This window comes from Sinocyclocheilus rhinocerous, unplaced genomic scaffold (genome assembly GCF_001515625.1).
Source record: "Sinocyclocheilus rhinocerous isolate Xijiao unplaced genomic scaffold, SAMN03320098_v1.1 scaffold36, whole genome shotgun sequence".
Taxonomy (NCBI): Eukaryota; Metazoa; Chordata; class Actinopteri; order Cypriniformes; family Cyprinidae; genus Sinocyclocheilus; species Sinocyclocheilus rhinocerous.
This window is the reverse complement of record NW_015664459.1, coordinates 1,931,976-1,943,129: the sequence shown is the minus strand read 5'-3', so window position 1 is coordinate 1,943,129 and position 11,154 is coordinate 1,931,976. Positions and strand designations below refer to the sequence as shown.

The following is an 11,154-nucleotide window of genomic DNA, read 5'->3' as shown; positions in this document are numbered from 1 at the left end:
AGATAGAGATCTCCATTTATCTACAATATCAAAAATGTAATCCGCCCCCCTCGTCCTTACATCATGAGCACTCTCATATTGAAGATGGGACATTTGATTTGCATAGAGTTTTGAAGGACATGCATGTATGAGAGTATCTGAACATCTTGAACAAAAGAATCAGTCTGGTGCCTAACGTGGGTCGTACATGTTAGCTAGTTTTTTAAACCGTGGTCCCCAGTCATTGAGGTAGTCATAGTCCTGGTCACCGTCTGAGCCCATGGAAGCAATAGAGCTAAGGCTGCCTGCTACCGACCCATCGTCCTCATAGTCATAGATCAGAGCTGTATCGTATGGTGGGACATTAGGGTCATTGTCAGCAGCGTCCAGCCCCTGTTGAGGTGAAGCAGAAAAAGTGCATTTGATTTTCATTGGTAATTGCATAGCAAAGTCAGAGAATGTGTCTATATTCATCTTAATTACATTTTAAGGGTCATATAAAGTTTTATATTTGCCTTTGATTCAATTCTTTTACTATGTAGTTTTTTTTTGTTGTTGTTTTGTTTTCTTGATTTAGCTATTAAATTTGTAATTTCCAAACTTAGAGTAAAAATATTAGCACCATGAAGAATAGTAATGATATATAACTAATATTTTCCTTTTTACTAACCTTTTCAAAGTAAATGCTAAGGAAATTTCCTAATATTACCCACAAATATTCCAGAATGAATCTTAATTCTTATAAAGAAACCTCACTTACAACATTGATGAAATCTTCTATGTCTGTTGGGTCTCCGGGGGGTTTGCGTGGATATGTAGGAGAAGGCAGGTTATGGGGTGCATCTTTCCTTAGAGGTTGCTTTCCTCTGGGCAGGCTGCAGTCTTGTGGGAAAAATGAGGCTGGGGCAGGGACCATGTCACTTGGGTTCCTCAGAAAATCAATATTAAATGCATCCTATAGGAGAGAAACAGCTTTAGGTATTTCAGGAAGTTTAACATTTCACCTCAAAGCAGAATAAAATCCAACAAACATTCAACTTTATTATAATTTGCTGAACTAAAAGATTGAAAGCACAAGGATTTTGCAAGCATTTAATGTGGGTCAGGAGGCCCTATACATCTGTCCACTCTATCACTCTAGGATCCATGTGTCAGACGGGGAAAATCCCCAGGATAAATCAAAGTCTTTGACTTGGACAGGAGCTATGTTCAATCATCCTATGCTTACTGCATATGAGCTCACCATACCATGTAGGCATATAATTTAGTAAATAGTGTCTATTTATTTTAGATTTTTTTTTTTTTTCATTTTAATCCTGCTATGTGGAAAAAATGTCTTTGGTGTGCTGTGTTGTTTACTATTCATTTTGACAAATGTAGTAGGTCATATGAGTATTCTGCAGTATATACAGAATTGGCAAAGTGCACATACTGTGTACAAATCATAGTATGTTCTTCCTGTAAGTTACTCTCCACATCTGCTCCTATCTACTGTTGCATGATCTTTGCATAATATATTTTATATATTCACTTATTTATATATCTAGTTCAGAATACACTGTATCTACATGTAAAATGTATTCAATTTTGTGTCATTGCTCTTACTTCATCCTCTTCTCCTCCTCCCTGCTCATCATAGTGAAAGACATTGTCTCGGATGTCATCATCAGACGCTCCGACCAGCAGACCTCCTCCTTTTCTAATGTTCTGCCTTGTGCAGCCCTTCACCGCCACAGCAAGAACAATCAGAACTGAAAAAAAAAGCTTTATTAGAACAAATTTCAAGTATATCTACTACCAATATACTACAGCTTATGCATGTTCACATAAATATAGTGTTTACTTACACAACAGAAGAGCAATGCATCCCATAATAATCATAAGGGCAATGAAGCTTATTCCCATTTTGGTTCCAAAGATGACTGCGGTGTAGCTCTTGCAGTCACCGAAACTGTCACAGGGACACACAGTCACGTTGACCAGAGCATTAGAGGAAAGGGAAGGAGAGCCAGAGTCTGATACGGCCACAGGAATAGAGAATTCCCCTTTCTCTATGTCTATCAGTGGCTGGAGAACCGCATGGGTCTCTGGTAACGGACATGTAAAGAGACAGAACCAGAAGCAAGGGGTCTTAGAAATCAAAGTACACTCTGTGAAATCTGTTTCTAAAGCAAGGGTAGCCAACGCTGCTCCTATTGGTCTACCTATCCTCCTGCAGACTTAACTTCCAACCTTTCTTCAACACACCTGCCTGTTATTTTCAAGTAATCCGGAGCACTTTTATTAGCTTCAAATATTTTTGATTATGGTTGGAGGATGGTAGCCCTCAAGGAGCCAGGTTGGCTACCCTTATTTTAAACTAGTGATTCTCAACTCTGGCCCTCAAGGTCCACTTTTCTTCAGAGTTTTACTTTAACCCTATTCAAATACATCTTAACAAGCCCTCCAAGAGCAGGGTTAGCTACACTTGAGGTCCACTTTCCTGCAGAGTTTTGCTCCAACCCTCATATAAATATTACAAGCTAATCAAGGTCAGAACTGCTCGAAAGTAAAAGGCAGGTGAGTTTGATCGAGGTTAGTGCTAAATTCTACACAATGGTTGCCCTAAAGGAGAAGGGTTAGCTACCCTTGCTCTAAAGCAGGGGTTCTCAACTCTGGCCCTTGAGGTCCACTTTGCTGCAGAGTTTAGATCCAACCTTGATCAGACTCACCTGCCTTTCTAATAATCCTGAATACCTTGATGAGCTTGTTCAAGTGTGTTTGATTAAGGTTTTCTCTAAATAATAATATAAAATGCAGCAGTCTTCTTGACTTACTTAATCAGCAAGATTTCTAGTTTAACTAGCTTCAACAAAGACCAATAAAACAACATCTAGACAAGTACCAAACCAGCATTAACCAGTCTGTTTCCACTCCTGGCTTCTTAGCTAGCTTGATTATCCAAGACTTACTTGATTGACCAGTTCCACCTGAAAGACCATGCTGGTTAACTGGCTTAACAATCTCACTATGGCTATGCTGGTGCACCAGGTATACTTGCACCAAACCAGCACCCAGATCAACCAGGACCAGCATGGACTTTCATACTAATCTAAGCTGGTTTTCAGCAGGGTACAAAGATATAAAAAATAAATGTATGTCTAATGTTTTACCATTAAGAGTTATGATGGTCCAGTTGGCAGCCACATTTTGATCAGCAATGTAAAAGGTGAAGGGGTCAGCTTGAGGGTACATGTCCTCATCCACAGCACTAAGCAGAAGGCCCAATTTATCTCTGTCCCGATCACTGCACACTGTCCCACTCAAGGGTATGAGCACTGGTGGGTAATCATTGGTCTCCCACAGATTGACCTCCAATGTAGCTGTTGCAGAGATGCCATCAGCGTCTGGAAAGAGAGTTATCATATGAATGATTACCATTTTTATTAAAACAAAGGCACACTGGTTATTTTGTGACGGCATAGTCACAGTATCAAATATTTTATTCTGCTGTTATTATTTTGGTCTTCAGGTCTGAGGTGCTCACCCTGATCTATGACTTTCACAATAGCAGAGTAAATGTTGTTTCTGACGTGGGGAGACTGGATGTTGAAGGATCTCCTGGCTGTGATTTGTCCCGTTGCATGGTTAATAGCAAGCCAATTCTCAGGATCCTGAATGATTTCAAACCTGAACAAAAATTCACAATCCTAAGTAGGTCACTACACATAAAATTTAGAACATACAGTGCATAAGGATTAATGTATGTAATCTTTCCCTTGTGAAAAAGAAGAGCACTTATTACAGAATTAATACTGTAATTCATTGAAAAATGTGAAATGTTTTTGGGACAATTAACTGCATGTTACACTCTTAAAAATAAAGGTGCTTCACGATGCCATAGAAGAACCTTTTTGTCTAAATGGGTTTTAATTTTATAAATATATTTTAATGTATATTTAAATATACTGTATTTAATGTATACTAAAATATACTTAAATGTAATTTCCGATGAAGCTTGTATGTCATGAATTTAAATGCATTCTTAATTACACATTTGTAATTACAAATGTGGTATTTAAAATATATTATCATTATGCATAATATAAAATATAACACTATAGTTAAAATTAATTATAAAAGTATTTTACATGTGCTTTGTTAGTCAACTCATAAATATAAATGTACTTCTTTAAAGCATAACAAAAGACTAATAAATCAGTGATTTACATTTACATTTACATTTAGTCTTTAAGCTAAAGCTTTTATCCAAAGCGACTTACAAATGACAATGGAATTTAAAATGTACTTTAAACTTTTAATTTGACATTATTAAAAAGTGCACTTTTTACACTTAAGCACACTTAAGTATACAGATTAATGTTCCTGAATCAATATCCTTGTTATTAATCTACCAATCAAATGAGGTTTTGAATTAATAACATTCTTCAATCAATCAATAGATCATTCAATCAATAAATCAATCCTTTTTTAATGAGTAGTATAAGCTCAAGGGTTTTGCACATGGTTGCTTGATAAGAATGCTGTTCCAGGACTAACAAAGGATGTCGATCCAAGAACATCTCCTACATGGCTTCATTGTGCTGTGCAGAATAAAAGTGTGTGTGGAATGATGGTACAGATAAGTGAGCCTCACCTTAGCTTGGCATTATCTGGATCGTGAGCAATATTTGAGACCAGGACAGTACCGGGAACAGTGGACTCTGCAACAGTCACTTTAATGGGGTTTTTATAGAAGATTGGGGCCTCGTTCTCATTCATCACTTTGACGGTGACTGTAGCACTGTGTATTTGTTCGTACGGGGCTTTAAGCCTGACTTCATTCTCTGCTTTGACAAAGAGCTGGTACTCTGCCTGGGATTCATAGTCTAGTGGCTGCAAGAGAGTAGAGACATTGCATTTGAAATGTAGTGTACAAATAATAAGAAACACAATCACAGTTTCCTGAGGTATGGGTTGATGAGAAAGAGGAGGGATGGAACCTCGAACTATTACATTTTATGTAAATTAAACTATTGTCCTATAAATGGCTAAATGTAAATGCTGATTTAGGCTTACATTTAGATTGCATTTTAAAATTTGTAGTTAAATGTTTTTATTAACATAGCTTTTTTTAAATGTAAAATCATTTATTTTTTTATTATACATCATGTTTAACACTGTCAAATCAGAGTTCAGCTGATACTTTTGTTTTGTGCTATTTTTGGTTATGTCATTTTTTTTTTGTTGACTAAAATAATGTATGAATGATGAATACTTGGCCTTAAAGTCCCCATAAAATCAAAACTGAAGTTTTCTGGCTTTAATATGAATATGATAACCTTAAGGTTTCACATTAAATCTATTTAAAAAATGGGACAAGCTTGGTTTGCCAGTCGAAATTGGCCAGTAACTGATTTTGATAGTCCCATGGCTGCAGTCTTAAATTTACCACGTTTGTTGAAGTAATCTCACCTTAACCACAGAAATGATGCCTTGGTTGGAAACTGGGTCTGTGCGGATGGCAAAGTGCCCTGAAGGATTTACAATGGTGTACTTAATCTTCCAGTTATCTCCACCTTTCTGGTCCTTATCTGTCGCATTGACCCTGCCCAGCTCCGCGATGTACTTGTTCTCCATTGCATACATGTTGTACTGCAGTCACAGAATTGGATCAAGAGCTCAGAAAACAACGATCAAGTGAACGTCACAGACTGTGCATGTTTTCAATTGGTTTTTTTGTTGTTACGTACCATGGTAGGATGGAATTTCGGAGCATGGTTGTTAATGTCAGAGATGTGAATGATGGCACAACCGGTGGAGGTTAGGCCCATTCCAGACATGTCAGCCACCTGCAGAGTCAGCCTGAAGGACTGCACCACCTGACAACACATCAGGGCATGTTACTGCTTTCTTTGTTCAGACTTTGAAATCAGTATTTTTGTCTATGCTGTTTATTTCTGAGACACAATATAACCCACATCTCTGTCTAGTCCCACATCCCGAGTGTAGATGACTCCAGTTTTGTTGTTAATGCCAAACATGGTCTTGTTGATGCCGTGAGGAGGGATACTCTCTTGCCCAATGATGGAGTAGCTCAGAGCTGCGTTTTCGGTCATTGGATCATCAGAATCTATCGCTGTAACTTGCATTACTGAAGTTCCTGATGACAGAACCACACAACACGGTTATGATACTTATGTTTGTACATCTGACTGCCTGGCATAAAGGCATAACTCACTCGAAAATCTACATTTCTGTAGAATATGAAAGAAGATATTTAACAGAATGGCTATCTAGTGAAAGTGGATGGTGACCCTGACTGCTGAAGTTCCAAAAAGGGCAAAGGAAGTACCAGAAGGTACTATAAAAGTGATCTGTATGATCGTGTAATATATTTCAAGTCTTCTAAACCAATATGATAGCTTTGTGTGAGGAATAGAACAAAATCTAAGCTGTTACTTTACAAAAACAGTCATGTCCTCCTTATGAGGTCATGATACATTTATGATACGCAAGTATATCTTAGTTTGCTTTCAACCAGAAATACAGTGCACTCGACACCAAATAAGAGGAAGAAGACATTGTGCATAAACTTCATTGATTCTTGCATGTATTTTGAACATGCGATGTGGAACATGGAATGGAACAGCCTAGCCATTTTGCTAAATAACAAAATTTGAGAAGAAGAAAGAAAAACATACACGGTTCAGTGGAAATTAAGGTGATGATATAATTTTCATTTTTGAATGAACTATTCATTGCATTGATGTGACAGTGTGTTCTTCTTTTATATAAAATATTTATTTTATTTCTTAAAATATTTTTTGAAATGCTATTGTGCATGCATATCTTACCTGGAACAGAGAATTCTGGGATAGTGCCGACAAACTCCTTCTGGGTAAATTCAGGCCTGTGGTCATTCTGATCTAAAACGTAGATTTCAATCGTGGTGGGACTTTCCAGTCTCTCTCCACTTGGGGAAAGTGCAAAAGCTTTGAGCTGAGGACATTATGCATATAAGTTATTCAGATATATCACATAATTCATCAATCTCTTATCTGTGAGCTCTACAGTGGAGTTCATAAGTTTGGGACCATACTGTAAATATGGAAAAAAACAGTATTATAATTGTGAAAAAATTCAAAAGAAAGAAAGAGTATTTTTTTAAATATTTAAATATCAAATAATGGATATTGTTCTGCACTATTTCTTGGTCACAATTATTCAATTTGATAAAAATGCAATAGAAGCTTCCCATTTTCACCAGACTTTTGTTTCCCTCTGTTCATGACTTCATTATAAAACCACAATTCCAACAAGCACGTTTACCTTAAAGCTCTTGTGTTTTTCCCTGTCTAGTGGCATTTTGCTCTTGATCCATCCTGTTTTTTCATCAATTTCAAAGAGGCCTTTGGGGTCCTGGTCAACCCCGGGCCCCTCCAGCATGTATATCACCTCCCCGGTGAAAACCTTGTCTGATTTGATCTGTGAGAGTGGACATGGAACGTGTTACAACCGTATGGTAAACAGCTTATACACTTACACACAGAGCCTTGCTAATTCTTTTATTTGGCTGTATTGCATAAAAATGTAGTTCTTTGTGATATTTTTGTAGTTGTTTTAAACCAGAATAATATGACGAATAAAGTACTAATTTTGTCGATAGTTCTATTCATAAAAATACATTACCTCTTTAAATTAGTATACTCTAGTGAACTCTGAAAAAGTTTTTATTTTTTTATTTTTTTACACACAGTATCTTTTTCAGATCTATGTTGGGCAACTAATGGTGGGCTGTGTGTTTACCTGGACCAGATCTTCAGGGACCTGCTTGCTGTTTTCTGATACTCGGATTGGTGGAATGTTCCAGTCTCTCTTGACCCTGACCTGTGGACCTGCACTCCTGTGTCTCCATGGGTACAGCACAGCTGGCTTCAGATCGCTCTGTGTTACCTGACTGCTGCTGCTGACCTGCAACAAAAACACACGGAGCAGTTATTTATAATCTGGATGCTCTTCGGTGACATGCACACAACCCACCGCAGTCTTTCTGCATCTGAATAATTTCTGTGCCACTAATGTCAGTAAATTGCAAAAATCATGGCCCTGATGGCTGATGTCATGAAAAGCAATCTTTCTCCATTGAGGACTCAAAAGTACCTCTGTGTTCTGACTTAAATATTTTGCAAGGCTTTTATACAGTTATAAATTAATTTACACATTAATCATGAGGCATTTTAATTTGATTTAATTCAGCATTCCCTTTGTGTAAAAGAAGTGCTTAATTGCATTGAATGTGCACTTCTGATGTACTTTAGATCTAGTATATGGAATGTTTCTACAAAAATGTACTTGCAGATAATATAATATTAATAACATAAAAGACACTTGCACTTAAGAAGTAGGCCTACACTTATTTTGATGTAGGCCTACATTTATTTTGGCATGTAAAAAAAAATTACTTTTAACTGTAGTGTATTATTAATATTACATTTAAAGTTAAAATATTTTTAAATGTCATTACAAATATGTATTAAAACCATGGCATACAAGTCTCAATAGAAATGATATTAAAATATATTTTAGTTGACCATAAATGCTTGTCAGTACATTCTGCAGTACACTTTAACCATATTTTAAAGACAATAGAAGTAATTATGAAATTAGATATGCAGATGTACTTAAAGGGGTCATATGATGCTGCTAAAAAGAACAGTATTTTGTGTATTTGGTGTAATGAAATGTGTTTATGCGGTTTAAAGTTAAAAAAACACATTATTTTCCACATACTGTACATTATTGTTTCTCCTCTATGCCCCGCCTTTTTGAAACGCGTCGATTTTTACAAAGCTCATCGGTCTGAAAAAGCGAGGTGTGCTCTGATTGGCCAGCTATCTAATGCGTTGTGATTGGCCGAATACCTCAAGCGTGAGATGGAAATGTTATGCCCCTCATATACTGTTGATGCCGTGTCCCGGCCGGAGCTAACACTCCAAAGAGAAAGGAAAAATTTAAATCGCATCATATGACCCCTTTAAGTCCTACTTGAGTGGGTCGAAAAAGCTATTTTAAGTTCAACTAATTGCTTTTAATATAAATAATACATTTTCAGGTAATTATAAATAACATGCCGTCAAGTGTCTTAAAACATTACATTCAGTAAATTCTTTCAAAGGATATTATTTGCATACTTTTAAGAAAAAGTATGATAAAGCGTTACAAGGGTTGGTACTTTCACAGTCTCACAAACCTGCATGCCTACCACAAACCTCTAGGGGTCTATTACAGGAAATCCTGACAACCACAATAATTTGGATTGCTTTAAAATCCTTGATTGCATATGTTAATATTGTCATTTTATTGTACAACTGCAGTTCTGACTCTTTTTCCAGCTTCAAAGTGCTTTCACAAAGCGTGTGGTGCTGATATCTTTCATGGCGTCTCTAATGTGGAATCCAGTGTGCTTGGAAGGCCTGTGCTGGTGGAGTGAACCTAACTTACATTTCTTTTTTTCTCCCTTACCTCTTATTTTTCTTTCATAAACATAAACACTATCATATATTGAGGTCTAATGACTGCACTAATATGTTCAGCCAAAATAAAGGTCTCATATAACACTCCCCTCTCTCTCCCTCTCCTTCTCTCTCTTTCTCTCTCTCTCACACACACACACACACACACTCATGCAGCTGTTTAGCAGGGAATCGGGCTCAGTTTTCGCCACCCAAGGTCTGTCATGCTGAAACACACTCTCTTTTGCCTGCACCTGACTGGGGTCAGAGGTCAGCTGCTAAACGTGCTTTACAAAATTCCAATATAAATAATACATTTTCAGGTAATTATAAATAACATGCCGTCAAGTGTCTTAAAACATTACATTCAGTAAATTCTTTCAAAGGATATTATTTGCATACTTTTAAGAAAAAGTATGATAAAGCGTTACAAGGGTTGGTACTTTCACAGTCTCACAAACCTGCATGCCTACCACAAACCTCTAGGGGTCTATTACAGGAAATCCTGACAACCACAATAATTTGGATTGCTTTAAAATCCTTGATTGCATATGTTAATATTGTCATTTTATTGTACAACTGCAGTTCTGACTCTTTTTCCAGCTTCAAAGTGCTTTCACAAAGCGTGTGGTGCTGATATCTTTCATGGCGTCTCTAATGTGGAATCCAGTGTGCTTGGAAGGCCTGTGCTGGTGGAGTGAACTTAACTTACATTTCTTTTTTTCTCCCCTCCCTCTTATTTTTCTTTCATAAACATAAACACTATCATATATTGAGGTCTAATGACTGCACTAATATGTTCAGCCAAAATAAAGGTCTCATATAACACTCCCCTCTCTCTCCCTCTCCTTCTCTCTCTTTCTCTCTCTCTCACACACACACACACACACTCATGCAGCTGTTTAGCAGGGAAACAGGCTCAGTTTTCGCCACCCAAGGTCTGTCATGCTGAAACACACTCTCTTTTGCCTGCACCTGACTGGGGTCAGAGGTCAGCTGCTAAACGTGCTTTAGTGACAAAATTCAACACACAGTGACAGAATTCTCACATACACTGACACAATGTGAGTCAAACTCTCACTATGGACCAAGCCTGATTTATGAAACTACAAGAACTATGTAACTGTAGTCATTTGCCAAAGATAAATGCAAGGAGAAGTAACATTTTGTAAATGGCTTTGAGTAAATAAGCTGTACCACCAGGGTCTAAAATTAACTGTTTGCCACACCTGTCACTGGTGAGTATGTAATTAAAATTTACCAGCCATAAATACCACTGTTAATACTACATCCATGAAAGTATATTTAGCTTTGTTTGATCATATTTAGGATACGCTTGTGAAAAAGAAGTGTGTTTAAATGCTCACTTGTAGTGTACTTCAAATCATAAAAGTATATACTTAAAAAAAAAGTTTACTTTCACATAATATAATGACTCAGTTTCACACACTTTTTAACACAGTTTAACACACTTTGTAAAAATGTCAAATTTAAAGTTTTAATGCAAAGTACATTATAAATCATGTTTTAACAATATTTTATCGTGAAGAAATACACTTATTTTGGTGTTGATGACATGATGTGCAAAGGACATGAATTACTTGATTATGATTTGAACTATACACTCTAAAAAATGCTGGGTTAAATATAACCCAGCACTGGGTTAAAAAGGGACAAACCC

The 11,154-nt window shown here is 36.8% G+C and overlaps 1 protein-coding gene across 1 annotated transcript in view; it reads right to left on the bottom strand.

The window, feature by feature from the left end:
• Window positions 1–88: 88 nt before the first annotated feature.
• Window positions 89–11,154, bottom strand: part of cdh15 (cadherin 15, type 1, M-cadherin (myotubule)) — a 16,882-nt gene continuing 5,816 nt past the window's right edge. Inside the window, exons 2-14 of the mRNA XM_016540874.1 lie at window positions 7,768–7,932; window positions 7,291–7,446; window positions 6,816–6,960; window positions 5,940–6,121; window positions 5,712–5,840; window positions 5,434–5,613; window positions 4,616–4,854; window positions 3,506–3,648; window positions 3,132–3,365; window positions 1,827–2,066; window positions 1,585–1,730; window positions 740–934; window positions 89–372 (exon numbers count right to left, since the gene is read on the bottom strand). Of these exons, the coding sequence (XP_016396360.1) occupies window positions 172–372; window positions 740–934; window positions 1,585–1,730; window positions 1,827–2,066; window positions 3,132–3,365; window positions 3,506–3,648; window positions 4,616–4,854; window positions 5,434–5,613; window positions 5,712–5,840; window positions 5,940–6,121; window positions 6,816–6,960; window positions 7,291–7,446; window positions 7,768–7,932 (2,355 nt within the window). The 3' untranslated portion in view covers window positions 89–171. The remainder of the gene's footprint in view (window positions 373–739; window positions 935–1,584; window positions 1,731–1,826; window positions 2,067–3,131; window positions 3,366–3,505; window positions 3,649–4,615; window positions 4,855–5,433; window positions 5,614–5,711; window positions 5,841–5,939; window positions 6,122–6,815; window positions 6,961–7,290; window positions 7,447–7,767; window positions 7,933–11,154) is intronic.